The sequence below is a fragment of the Dermochelys coriacea genome, chromosome 15, assembly GCF_009764565.3.
Source record: "Dermochelys coriacea isolate rDerCor1 chromosome 15, rDerCor1.pri.v4, whole genome shotgun sequence".
Lineage (NCBI taxonomy): Eukaryota > Metazoa > Chordata > Testudines > Dermochelyidae > Dermochelys > Dermochelys coriacea.
The window spans coordinates 13,389,437-13,403,548 of record NC_050082.1 but is presented as its reverse complement, the minus strand read 5'-3'; the positions used below and the strand labels follow the sequence as shown (position 1 = coordinate 13,403,548).

Sequence of the window (14,112 nt, the reverse complement as noted above, 5' to 3'; positions counted from 1 at the left end):
CTAAAGCACAGAGTGTGTTAAACCCTCCCCCTTATAGTACCTGAGCAGTAAGTGAGCAGCACGAGGAGCAGAGGGGCCCAGGCCATGGTGGGAATCCAGACGAGCTTGGCTTCCTGAGGCAAACAGGTCTCTGGCTGGGACCCTCCGATTCCCTCTTAAACCCCCAGCACTGGAGAACAGCCCTTTCATGCAAATTTGCTCTCTGCTCATTGGCTGCAGGTCTTTTCAAAATTTAACTCCTGAGTTTTAACAAGTACAGAGACGATCAAGTGACAATTGAACCTCAAATTTAGGCTTTATTTTAAATAAGATTTTTTATTAAAAAAAAAAGTATCTCTCCATAAAATTGTACTTTTTCAATTTTTATTTGAAGTTCAAATTGAAACAGGTTTTTGCTTTCATTAATTTAATACAATTTAATATAGTTGCTCTTATTAATTCAATATTTAACACAACCGGATGCTGCTATCACACAGACTGAAGAGTTCTCTCTATCTGTCTCTGTAGGGAGCTAGATCAAGGAAAATGTTTATTTTTAGTTATGGGGAATCACATGTTTTCAAACTGTGCATGTAGCAGAGTAAATCTGGTCACTTCTTTGTCTTTCTGACCGAATAATTTCTTAGTTGCAGCTGCTGCCTACAGACTATCTGCATGGATCCAAACATAAATATCACATGGTGCCAAACATTATGTAACATCTGTCACCAGGGATTGAACAGGAGCACTGTAGAGCTAAAGCAGGAGCCTCTATATCCTGAGCCAAAGGACTAAGGGGCAGTTTTTTAAAGGTGCCTAGTTACATCTTTAGGACTCTAAATCCCTTTATAAATCAGGTCCTAAGTCCTCTGCTTGGTATCTGCTCTATGTTCTGGACAGACAGGGAAGCGTGATCCACACTGAATGGAGAGTGATGCTACAACATCTCCGTGTGACTCTTGTCCTGGCTTTTCTAGCTTCTCCCCTGACCTCCTTGCTCCTCACAGTGACAGAGAAACAAACTTGGACATTCCCTTAGAGTTGAACTCACTGGGCCAAATCCAGTGGGCGGGCGGAAGGAGATGTCAGTTCCATGTGGGTACAGCTAAGGATGCTCAGATCTGAATTTGGCCTTTAGTCTGTGAACGGCCATTATGGGGCTTCTGGGAGGAATCGTTAGCGTACGTTAGCGCAGCACGTCTAACGTGTGGAGAACAATGGATGAGCTTTGCATTGCTGGGCACACAGATATTTTCTATCACATGGCCATGGAGAGGGGTCACTGTCGCCACCACTGCAGTGCAGCCGGGCCAGCTTCCCCTACGCTGCCCCTCATGCGTGGACACATGCCCTGAAAACACCCCCAGAACTAACTCATTCCCCTCCTTCCACCCTCCCTCCAACTCTCCTTTGCCATGATGCCTACAAACAAATTGCCAGCAGTGAGGCCATGGGTGTGCAGAGACCCTTCACATCCTGCAGCCAGGATTGTCTCATTGCTTCCTTCTGCCACTCACAGGCTGGTCTGTGGCCGCCTGTTGTCTCTTGTCTCATACTGAGATTGTTCGCTCCTTAGCCGGGTCCGTCCTTGTGTTCTGTGTTTCTACAGAGCCCAGCATAACGGGGACCTGGGCCATGACCTATCCTCCCAGGGGCTACAGAAATACAGATAAGTAATAATCACAATGATGCAGTCACTTCTGAAGGGCATTCCTGGGCAACATTTTGCAGAGATGTTCAGCATTAAATGTAATATCTCTTAGTTGAAATGAAATTTAAAAACACATTGCAAATAACTACCCAGCAATAACAGTGAGAATGGTTCATAAATCTACAACTTAAATCAGTACATTTGGGTGCCTCTGATTTTGTGTCTCACTCCTCCCCCACCACTCAATCTGAATGACTGATCTGAAAGGCCGCAGCTGGTCAAACACCTCAGTCTGCGCACTAGATTCTTGAAGACAAATTTCTATTGAACAGTTACTTTATTCCATCGTAAACAATTCATGACACAAGTGCAGGGAGACAGCACCTCCTGCTGACCAGTCATAACTGAACTATGTCACCCGTCTGTGAAGGGTAGCTGGGGAAATTCCAGGTGCATCTCAAATCCCCTTTTATTCTCTCTAGTTTCTGGAGTTTAAGGAGAGATTCATGACAGGCCCCAGCTACCCACAGCCCAGTTTATCATTTATGAGTGTGTCTGCGTGTTATTGTGTCCTTCCAATTAGTCCAATTAGTCCCTCTGGGCTCATATTTCCTTTAAGAATAGCTTGGATTTGGGAGCTCCCGTGACTTGTCAGATACACCTATCGAAGGACTGGGACAAATGGTGGAGTCTTTACTACATGGTTGCTCTCAGTGTCCCTACCACGGGGAGACCCGTCTATATCTTGTTTATTCTGGTCATTTCGCAGGCTCGGCCATTCCTCATAGTGCTGCTCGTATCATGGCCAGGATCTGTTCCTTTCCTACCCTGGCTTTCTACTTGTGTATGAAATGCCTCAGATCTGGGACCTAACACCCAGCTGTTCGGGCTCTGAGTTTCACAGGGATTTCACTGAAGAATGAGCTGGTATTTAATAGACTCAAACTACCTCCTCTCACAGCATGTATCTGCATTTTGGAATGTTTCTTTTAGGATTATAACTGAATCTTAGTGCTGCAGAAGCACTGCATTGCAGGAGTCAAATCCTGGTCCCTTTGAAGAAATTATAAAACTGGGGGGGCTAGGAGGACCTGTGACACTGGAGGTGGATGTCAGAGCGGTTCTTGGGACCCACCAGGTGCTAGAATCTATAAGACCTAGTAGCTGATGCTCAGCGCCTGTCTCTGTGTCGTGGTCCACCTGGCTCCCAACTACTGTCCCAGGAAAAAGGTTGGTCTCTCACAGTGCTCCAGCTACCCCAGCAGGGGGCGACAATTACACGTTATTTACCTACAGAGGGTGACCAGCAGAACTTGCTCCTCAGCCATCAGACTCCCCTGGGTTCGCTCTGGGTGACGGGGGAGTTCCCTTTTCACGGCCAGTGGTGGTGTTATTAGAGTCACCAGATGGGCCTGTCTCAGCGAGTGGTACAAGTTCTCTTGAACTCACTGTTAGATCTTGGCATGGTGCTTTTGTAGCAGCTGATCATATACCAGAAACAATCTGTTCACTTCTTAGTCTCCCTAGAGCAGGAAAAAAGAGCTCAGCATTATGACACAGAGAGACATTTTATAACAGATATACATGGGCAAGGATTACTTCACCCACCCCTGCAGTGCAGCCACCTCTGCAGAACATTCCTGGGCAACTTTTGGTTGCACAGTTGGACATTAAATGTACTTGGTAAAAAAATCTTTATAAATCAGTGTCCAGCAACTACACAAGACTGGTAATTTATAAATCTCCAACCTAAGTCAACGCATCTGGGTTCCTTCAATGTTCTATCTCAGTCCTACCCCACCCAATGTGTCTGCACCTGGGATTGGAAAGGAAGCAGCTCTTTGAACACCACAGTCCGATGCACACACAGGTGAAGATAAATATGTATCAGTTCCTTAATTCCATTGTAGACAGTTCACAGTGCCAATGCTGGAAGACGTCGCCCTCAGCTGCTCAGTCGTAACTGATCCCCCTCACTGAGCTGCAGAAGAGGAGAGGGGAAAATCCAAGTACCTCCCAAATCTCATTCGTTATTTCCTTTCCATCTCTGGAGTTTAAGGAGCGATTCATTGATGTTCCCAGCTACAGACTGCTCAGTTTGTCTTATGAATAAGGCTCTGTGATAATATGTCCCTTCAACTCCCCTCCTGTGCTACTATTTCACATGTAGAGAGAGCCTGGACTTGGAAGACTCGGAGACTTGTCAGGTATGGGGACAGCAGGACTGAGGAGAGAAAGTGTATGGGTGGGGGGTAGGGTGGGAGTGTCTTTACTCCCACCATGTTGATCTCAATGTGGTTTGTGCGTGTTGTGAACCTTGATCAGTTTGCAGGCTTGGCCTTTCCTCGTGGGGCTGTTTTTATCAGGCCCAGGGGCTGTTCTTTTCCTGCCCTGAATCTCACTGGGTTGGCACTGAAGAGTGAGCTGGTATTTAAGGGACTGGACTCCCTCCTCCCATGGCATGTACTTGGGAAAGGGACTTGGAGTGTTTTCTTTGGGATTATAACTGAATCTAGGTACCATAGCGAGGCTCCATAATCCTCGTCCCATAGACAATGAATGGCAAAATGCCCATTGGGTCAAGGGACCCAAGATTTGGCCTTAAATGTGCAGACCCTGATAACCCTTAGTAGTCCCCTTACTGATGAGTGGAATGTGCCGAGTTAAAGCCCAGCACATCTGCGTGGAGGAGCGTCACACCCAGACACACCCAGACTGGAGCCATGCACAGGACGGGCTGCTGGAACACAAGGGTTTGGTCTAAGTTCTCCGTCTGGCTGCATCACAGGGCAGCATCAGCAGCCCCACTCTATGTGCCGCAGTAATAATCAGCCTCATCCCCTGCTTGGACATCGGTGACGGTTTGATGGTTGTATTAGTCGCATCTTTGGAACCGGAGATGCTACTGGGGACCCCTGTGCCCTGGTGCTTGGCAGCTTTGGGTTTGTATCACAGAAGATATTTTGGAGTATTTCCAATTTTCGGCTGGTGCCAGGTGGCATGTGTCATCATGTATCCACTGCGGATGGTGCAGGAGAGTTGAACAGTGTTTCCTAGGGAGACGGACATCGAGGGCGGCTGCGTTAGTGTAAACTGGAAGAGCGATCCTGGGAACAAATAGAAAATTCTTTATTAACATATTTATTCAGGAATATGGAGAAAGTCAGAGACAGGTGAAATTTAAATTAAAGCAAGGAACAGAAACCCTTTCCTCACCCGAGCAGTAAGTGAGCAGCGGGAGCAACAGAGGGGCCCAGGCCATGGTGGATCCAGATGAGTTTGGCTTCCTGAGGTAAATGGGTCTCTGGCTGGAACCCTTCGATTCTCTCTTAAACCCAGGGGTGAAAGTAAGTCTAGGGACTTACCGGTACGGGGCTGGGCTGGGGCCGGCTCTGGCCCCCAGCAGGGGCGGGGCCTCAGGCAGAAGGGGCGGGGCTGGGGGAGGTCAGAGCCAGCCCTGGCCCACCCTGTACCGGCAACTGCCTCTTTCCCCCTCCCCGGGGTAACAGCGGCAGCCGGGGGCTCTGGCAGCGGCTTAAAGGGCCCAGGGCGGTAATGGTGGTCGGAGCCTGGGGCCCTTTAAATCGTCCCCGGAGCCCTGGGGAAGTGGCAGCGGGGCTCTGGGGATGATTTATAGGGCCCAGGGCTTGGCTGCCGCTTCCGCCCTGGGCCCTTTAATTTGCCGCCCCAGCCCCGCCGCCGCTACCCCAGGGCTCCAGAAGCGGGGCTCTGGCTGCAATTTAAAAGGCTGGGGGCTCCTCCTGCTGCTGGGAGCCGCAGGCCCTTTAAATGGCACCTGCAGAAGCCGATCCACCCCAGTACGGCACACCGGCTCTTGCCAGTACGCCGTACCGGAACGTAGCGGCTTACTTTCACCTCGGCTTAAGCCCCCAGAGGTGGAGATCGGACCCTACATGAAAGTCTGCTCCCTGGCTGCTGCTGGCACCTCCCTCCCACTATGTGAGGGGCAGAGGCATAGGGAGACCCCTCTGTATAAATCACCCTCTGTCCAGAAGCAGGGGAGGACTGGGTTTCTTTTTACCGGCAGAGTGGAATGCACAGAGCCCCAGAGATGAGGAGGTCTGGCTGATCAATCAGTAATATTTACTACTCGTTTATCGGTGGCAATGGGCTTGCTGCTGAACGGGTCCCGGATACAGAGACATCCGCCCGGGCGCTGCAGTCACTGTGTGCGGTGCTGAGATTTCTGGGGCACGTCCCATGGGCCTTAGAGCTGCTCCGTTCATTCTTCTCAGTGCATTGTGGGAGAATTTGTCTGTCCTCTCTGGGCACAAGGCTGGACGTGGTGTGAACATGGCAAAGCATTCAGGGAAACCCCTCCCGGCTGGGCCCAGACAGAGAGGGTCAAGTCACGTTGGGGGACACACAGGAGAGGGTGGGAAAGGAGCCTGGGAAATCATTGCAGACCCAGATTGAGGGCAGCAGGGAGTCAGCTTGCAGACAGGTGTCGGAGCTGGGGCTAGTGTCACTGGCAAAACCAAAAGGGGGATGGGAGACAGGTCTGAACGTGTCGGCTGCAGCAGAACTGGGCAGGAGCAGGTCAGCCCGGACACAAAGCTCTGGTGGGATCTCCTGGGTCAGAGGGGGCTGGTGATGGCGTTAAAAGAGAGGAGTGACGGGGTCGGAGTCTCAGGAAGGGGAGACGAGTTCAGTATCTGCACTTTGCATCGACTCAAGGTCAGTGATGTCGGAGTCAGGGTGGCCAAAGCAGAGGATGTCACAGGAATCAGGGCGTCAGCGGATCAGGGCCAGGTCCCATGTTTTAGCCACTGGGCCACGTCTCATGTACCATGTGTTGGGTAAGAACAGGAGGGGACTCCATGTTTCCAAAATGAAACTGGCTCTTCACTCAGACAACTAGTCACAGAGATGCTGCAGCTGCTGCTGCCATTCCAATCATGTGCACACAGACTGGCCTCCCGGTGCCTCCTCCAAACTTTTCCTCATGGAGCCTGGGCTCCCCCCTCCAGCTTCCCTACAGGTTGCTCCAGGACAGGAAGGAAGCATCTCGTTGTCTCTATACTGCAGAGGAAGAGGTGGCGAGATGTGAAGAGGCTGAATGAGCGGAGGAGCAGTGGGTGGTGGTAGGGAGACAGGAGTCCAAGATGACCCCCACATGGTCACTGGCATTGGAGAAGGCAGGAAATGGAGAGGGCTGTAGAGTTACAATGAGAAGTTTGGGCTTGGCTGTGCGTAGCTGGAGCTGGCAATGAGCCGCCCGAGCCAAGAGGAAGAGACAGCCAAATACATGATGCTGGCTGGGGGGGGACGAGTCATGCATGGGGAGGGAGATTTGTGAGTATAGCACAGAAATGACATGTGAGCAATGCGGAGGCGGGTCGCAAACCCAGGGAATGGGGGAGGCGGGGAAGAGGCAGGGACAAGGCCAGAGCCCTGTGGAGTCCCCCAGAGAGAGGGAAGGGGAGAGGAGACAATCGCTGAGGGAGCAGAGAGAAATGGGAAGAGAATGGGAAGAGTCCCCTGTGTCTACACTATTGTTCCTTGGGAAATCTCCTGCCATTACACCACAAGGGTGTGAGCTGTAATGGGAGTCCTAGTGTGGACAGAGTTTTACCCCCGTGTCACCTAATCCTGCTCAGAGCAGGGGGCAGGGCACTGCTGGGGGGTTATGGAACATGGTAGTGTCAGGCCAGCCTCTAGAGGACGGGGGATGGACTAAGGGATCTGAGAGATCTTTCCTACGTTTCCTCTAACTTCCAGGCCATTCAGGGTGTTGTCCAGCTCGTGGGATAACACAGGGGAACTATGTTAGGGGAGACGTGTCTCTTTACCCAAGGACATAGTGGCTGTCTGCTCCCCGTGGGAACCAGGCAGTGGTGGGTCTGTAACCCAGGGATCTGGAAGGCTGGAAAAGCTGCTCCTTGTAGAGACTGGGCAGCTGCCATCTCCCCCAGACAGAGTGAGTGGGGAGAGGGTGGAGCAGCGCCCCCTGCTGACAGCTAGAGGCTGAAATTCCTTAGAAGGCGCAAACAGGGTCTCCTGTCCTGCAGGTAGAAACCAAACTGAGCAGCCAGACCAGAGCCCAGGCTGGAGGAGAAGACAGGGGAAGAGACGGGAGGTTTTTGCCTTAGTTCCCCATTTGCCTAGATCACTGTGAGACCTACTACCACTACCGGTATATATCAAACAGTAATAGTCAGCCTCATCCTCTGCCTGGACACCGGTGATGGTCAGGGCAGCGTTGTTACCGGATATGGACCCCGAGAACCGGGCAGGGATCCCGGACGGTCTCTTATTAGTTTCATATATAAGCAGCCGAGGGGCAGAGCCTGCTTTCTGCTGGTACCAGGCTGGATAGTTGCTGGTGGTGACGGCTCCAGTGCTCAGGCTGCAGGACAGAGTGACAGACCCTCCTGGGGTCACCGACATCGAAGGCTCCTGAGTCACCACGGGCTGCGAACTGACCCCTGAAATTAACATTACAAACACACTCAGCACAAGGACTCCTGATCCACAAACACAAACCTCCTCCCTGGCAAGTGTCCTTCATATTTTGGTCACTAAATGAAACAATTCCCTCACCTGAGCAGTAGGTGAGCAGCGCGAGGAGCAGAGGGGCCCAGGCCATGGTGGATCCAGATGAGTTCAGCTTCCTGAGGCAAATGGGTCTCTGATGGGACCCTCCGAAATCTCTCTTAAATCCTCAGCGCTGTAGAGCGGCCCCTTCATGCAAATCTGCTCCCTGTACATTGGCTGCGGGTTTTTTAATCCTGAGTTTTAACAAATACAAAGATGCTCCCATTTCAAATTTAACTTCCAGTTTTGGCTTTTAAATAAATTTTAAATAAGATTTTTTAGTAAAAAACGTACCTCCCTATAAATTTGTATATATTCAACTATTATTTCAGGATCAAATTGAAACAGATTTTGCTAGTATCATTTATTATAAGGGGTCCTTACTTTAACATACTCCTTAAATAATATTTAACACAACCAGATGGTGCTATCACACAGACTGACAAGTTCTCTCTAACTGCCTGTGCAGGGAGCTAGATCTGGGAGAAAAGTTTATTTTTAGTGATGGGGAATCACATTTGGACAAGCTGTGCATGTAGCAGAGTAAATCTGGTCACTACTTTGTCTCTCTGACCAATTAATTTCTTAGTCCGTAGGCAGCAGTTGCAACTATCTGCATGGATGCAAACACAAATATCACATGGTGCCAAACACTTTGTAATGACCGATATATAGGTTACCCCCAGGGACTGAACAGGAGCACTGTGGAGCTAAAGCAGGAGCCTCTATATCCTGAGCAAAGAACTAAGGGGCAGTTTTTTAAAGGTGCCTACTTACATCTTTAGGACTCTAAATCCCTTTGCAAATCAGGTCCTAAGTCCTCTGCTTGGTATCTGCGCTGTGTTCTGGACAGATTGGGAAGCGTGAGCCACACTGAATGGAGGGTGAAGCTCTGTGTGGCCTGTTGTCCTTGGCTTTTCTAGCTTCTCCCCTGTCCTCCTTGCTCCTCACAGTGAGAGAGAAACAAACTTGGATCATTCCCGCGGAATCAGCCTCACTGGGCCAAATCCAGCGGGCGGGCGGAAGGGGGTGGTAAGTTCCATGTGGGTACAGCTGGGGTGCTCAGCTCTGAATTTGACCTTTACTCTGTCAACGGCTGTTACGGGGCTGCTGGGAGGAGTCGTTAGCGTCACGTTAGCGCAGCACGTCTGACATGTGGAGAACAATGGACAAGCTTTGCATTGCAGGGCACACAGATATTTTCTATCACATGCATATAGAGAGAGGTCACTGCCGCCACCACTGTCAGGCAGCCGGGCCAGCTTCCCCCACACTGCCCCTCACGCGTGGACACGCACCCTGGAAACACCCCCCAGAACTAACTCATTCCCCTCCTTCCACCCTCTCCTTCCAGCTCTTCTTTGCCATGATGCCTACAAACAAATTGCCAGCAGTGAGGCCGGGGGTGTGCTGAGACCCTTCCATCCCCATGCCAGGATTGTCCCATTGCTGCCTTCTGCGGACCCACCGGCCAGTCTGTCCGCCCACTGTTGTCCCTTGTCTCTTACTGAGATTCTTCGCTCCCTTAGCAGGGACTTCTTTGTGTTCTGTGTTTGTACATCGCCCAGCACAACAGAGACCTGGGCCATGACCTGTCCTCCCAGGGGCTATAGTAATACAGAGACGTAATAATCACAGTGATGCAGCCACCTCTGAAGGACATTCCTGGACAACCTTGTTTATAATATGAGCATTAAATGTAATATCAGTTAATTGAATTGTAATTAAAAAAACCTCATTGCAAATAAATACCCAGCAATTACAGTAAGTGGCTCAGAAATCTACAACTAAATCAGTACATTTGAGTGCCTCTGATTTTGTGTCTAACTCCTCCCACACCACTTGGTGTGAATGAGGGATCTGAAAGGATGCAGCTGTTCAAAGAGCTCGGTCTGTGTACCAGACTCTTGAAGACAAATTTGTATTGAACAGTTACTTTATTCCTTTGTAAACAATTCATGATACAAGGGTAGGGAGACAGCACCTCCTGCTGCCCAGTCATAACTGAACTATGTCACCTGTCTGTGAAGCGTAGCTGGGGAAATACCCAGGAGTATCTCAAATCCCCTTTTATTCTCTCCAGTCTCTGGAGTTTAAGGAGAGATTCATGACATGTCCCAGCTACCTACAGCCCAGTTTACCATTTATGCGTGTGTCTGCGTGTTATTGTGTCCCTCCAATTAGTCCCTCTCGGCTATATTTACTTTAGGAATAGCTTGGACTTGGAGTTTACCGTGACTTGTCAGATATGGCCTATCGCAGGACTGGGGTGAGTGGTGGGGTCTTTACTACATGGTTGCTCTCAGTGTCCCTGCCAGGGGGAGACCCGTCTATGTCTTGTTTATTCTGGTCATTTCGCAGGCTCGGCCATTCCTCATGGTGCTGTTCCTATCATGGCAGGATCTGTTCCTTTCCTACCCTGGCTTTCTTCTTGTGTGTGAAATGCTCGAGCTCTGGGATCTACACCCAGCTGTTCAAGCTCTAAATCTCACGGGTTGGCATTGAAGAGTGAGGGGGCATTAACGGCGGGAGTCCCTCCTCTCAGAGCATGTCCTTGGGAACGGGATATTGGTGTGTTTTGGGGGGATTATCACTAAATCTAGGTACCACAGTAAGACTCCATAAAGGGGTCTAATCCTGCTCCCATGCACAATGATGGCAAAATGCCCATTGGGTCACTGGGCCCAAGATTGGCCTTCAATGTCCAGACCCTGATAATCCTTAGTAGTGCCCCCTGATGATGAGTGAAGTGCCTAGTTATACCCCAACACATCTGTGCGGAGGAGCATCGCACCCAGACACACAGAGACTGGAGTCATGCACAGCGTGGGCTGCTGGAACACAAGGGTTTGGTCTAAGTTCTCCATCTGGCTGCATCATTGTGCTGCACCCCCACTCTGTGTGCCACAGAAATCACCAGCCCGTCCAAGCAGTACCAGTCTTGTAACAGGGCTGGGACATCAGGCCAGTCTCTGCCTACAATTACAGCCAGGGGAGGTCTCTTACTAGGCTGACCCTCGGCTTGTACGTCTGACCTTGTATTTCTATGTCTAGCTCCACTGCTGGGCATACTCCTGTCACTCCATGTGCAAAAAAAGTGGGCACCAGCAAATGCCAATCTAGTTTGACAGTTGGGAGACAGCGCCCGTGTACTAGCACCTGCCCGCCCCTGGAGTCAATGAGCTCTCTCATTTCACAGCCAGCCACGTTACCAGTGGAGTGCGCCCCCGACCCAAACCCCATGAGTGGACAGGCCTTTCTTAGCTGACCCGTCTGACCACACAACTGTGTTCTCCTGATTGATTCCTGGCCTTGTCCCATGATGACTGAGGTGCTGCTACCTCCTCTGGTACGGTAGATACCAGATGGCCTAAGAATTTCTCTCCCCATATGTCCCCCTCGCCATGCCACGGTCGGGGTCTCTGTCACCTTGCTTCCCTCACAACAGTCACCTTGAACTAACCCTTTGGTCGGGTGGTTCAGCATGATCAGCTTCCACGTAGGTCAAAACCTCCAGACCCAGCTCTGGGCTGCAGTCAGCAGGACCCGTGGGAATGGCTCTAAGAGGACAAGGTCCATCGCCTTGTCTAAGGAATTTGTGTCGGGCTCCAGCTGTCGTGTTACCAGAGCTCGTAAACATTGTGCTGCCCCTGCCAGGGCATGCCCGGGACAAAGGCTGTGGCCTGACCTGCTGGCAGCGTGCTTCCGGGCTCAGCCCCAGCCTGTCCACACTGGCGTCTTCTACCGCTCTGTAGGACCGCGCCCTGCTCATCGGACAGAGCTCGGTAGCTCCCGTGAGCTTCTCCCGAGAGGAACGGGTCCACTTGAGCTGCTCAGGAGGATTCTGCCCATCCCGTTGCCCTCTCAAAACGCCTCTGAGTTGTCACCTGGGCCTAATTTTGCCCAGACAGGCACTGCTCGGGCAGAATTTTCTTCTCCCAAAACGACCTGGGTCCCTGAGGTCCACTTCCCCGGGCACGGCAGGAAATGTTCCTGCTGAGCCTGTTGCCCGTCTAACTGTTGTTGCTGCCCTGGGGGGCTGCCAGCGTGGGGACTACACCCTCCACGTTCCCCAACGGAGAAACAGAGCCTTAGACTGTCTGTCTGCCCCGCCCTCAGAGGGGGGTCCCCACAACCCCATTTCTGGCACCAATATGTGGTGGGGCGCACTCATCCTCGGAGTGCCCCCTGCGTCCAGGTGCAACATCGCTGGTCTCTTCGGTTCCCAGGCCGCCCGCTGCCTGTTTGCCTCTGGCCTGGACCTTCTGTGGCTCAGGCCTCCGGCCAAGTCACAACGTTCAAACCCTCCCGGGGCATCACGAACATGTGCAAATGAATCTGCCTAATTCCTCTGCTCCCTCGGGCTGCTTCAAAAACCCCATCTCAGGGCTTCCCCTGTAAGGTCCAACCCTGCCCCTGGAGCTGCTTCCCACTTTATCCTCCAGCTAAACCCTAGCTCTGGGCTTCTCCCGGAGAGAAACCTGCCTGCTCTGCTATCTCCCTTGCAACTGAGCCCTTCTGTCTGCTTATTATGGCTTAGCTCCGCCCCCTCAGCCCGGGGGCCAACTGGCTCCTCACCTGCCCAGGTGTAGAGCGTGACTCACTGGGTGCACACACTCACCTTGCAGGGGATGGGGGTGAAGCCCATCACTGTGGACATGCACTTTGCAATGCACTGTGGGGCTGGTTTGCTGTCTGAACGGGGGGATGCCACATTTCGACGTGGCTGACGCTGCATGGCCTGGCTGAGAACACGCCCTGCATGAATTGAAGACTGGCTCTGGTCAGGGGCACGCTCACATAACGCCTCCCAGGGCTGAGTGTGAGAAGAAAGGTCACTTGGTAGCTTGATTTGTGGCTTCTGAGGAGGAACATGCCGTGAGTGCTCTGCTGGCCCTCTCAGGGCTCAGAACATCCCATCTGCCAGCTCCAAAGACCTTCACATCCTCTTGCCCAGGTGGTCTTCTCTGCTGCTGTGGTCTTCAGTGAAGGCAGCTCATGCCTCTCCCCCGGTACCACTAACATAGCCACATTCCCGCCTCCCCCATTTACTGGGATGGGAACCAGAGCCCAGCTGGACATACATGCAGGAGAAGACGTTCTCCTCTGCCTCGGCTGTAAACCAGACCCTGCAGAGCATCGGTGCCAGAACGCAGGCTGAGGGAAGGGAGGTTTCTATCTCAGCTCCCCATCTGACTCGATCACTGTGAGTTACCCTACCACTGCTGTACCACATGCTACAGTAATAATCAGCATCGTCTTCTGCCTGGGCATTGGTGATGGTTAAATAACCAACATTGCCAGAGGTGGAGCCAGTGAACTGATCTGGGATCCCATCGCCTCTGCTGGTGGTACCGGACAGCACAAAGCGAGGGGCTTGCCCAGGTTTCTGTTGGAACCAGGATATTGTGTTCATGCTACTGCTGACGCTGCAGGAGAGTTTCACGGTGTTCCCCGGAGATACTGACTCTCGGTGTTCCCCGGAGATACTGACGCTGAGGGTGGTTGAGTCAGGGTGGGCTGCGAGTTGGAGCCGGTAATGAGAATAAATGACGATAAATTACTGGTGCGCACAAGACCTGTTAGCTACTCCTGACGTCCCACAGTGCTGACAAACTGAAGAGCTGTTCCTTAGGCCCATGCATGATTTGGAAGAAAAAATCTACTGCTATTTGCTCAGAGACTTTGGAATGTAATCGTCTCTCACCGGAGCAGTAAGTGAGCAGCGTGAGGAGCAGAGGGGCCCAGGCCATGGTGGGAATCCAGATGAGCTCGGCTTCCTGAGGCAAACAGGTCTGTGGCTGGAACCCTCCAATTCTCTCTTAAACTCCCAGGGCTGGAGATCGGCCCCTTCATGCAAATCTGCTCCCTGGCTGCTGCTGGCACCTTCCTCTTGCTATGCGAGGGGCAGAGGCATAGGGAGA

The 14,112-nt window shown here is 51.7% G+C and overlaps 2 protein-coding genes across 27 annotated transcripts in view; both read right to left on the bottom strand.

Moving 5' to 3' along the window:
• LOC119843929 (immunoglobulin lambda-1 light chain-like) overlaps positions 1-14,112 on the bottom strand; it is a 258,916-nt gene that overhangs the window by 126,362 nt on the left and 118,442 nt on the right. Inside the window, exons 1-2 of one of the 22 annotated variants that reach the window (XM_043497744.1) lie at positions 13,896-14,046; positions 7,773-8,079 (exon numbers count right to left, since the gene is read on the bottom strand). The exons of 18 other annotated variants lie outside the window; for them this stretch is intronic. In XM_043497744.1, coding sequence (XP_043353679.1) covers positions 7,773-8,079; positions 13,896-13,941 — 353 coding nt within the window. In that variant the 5' untranslated portion in view covers positions 13,942-14,046. Of the gene's footprint in view, positions 1-7,772; positions 8,080-11,693; positions 11,700-13,895; positions 14,047-14,112 lie in introns of those variants that run through there. 3 more of the 22 variants (XM_043497735.1, XM_043497740.1, XM_043497742.1) reach the window with 3 other exon arrangements.
• LOC119843930 (immunoglobulin lambda-1 light chain-like) overlaps positions 1-14,112 on the bottom strand; it is a 236,188-nt gene that overhangs the window by 118,524 nt on the left and 103,552 nt on the right. The window lies entirely within an intron of this gene.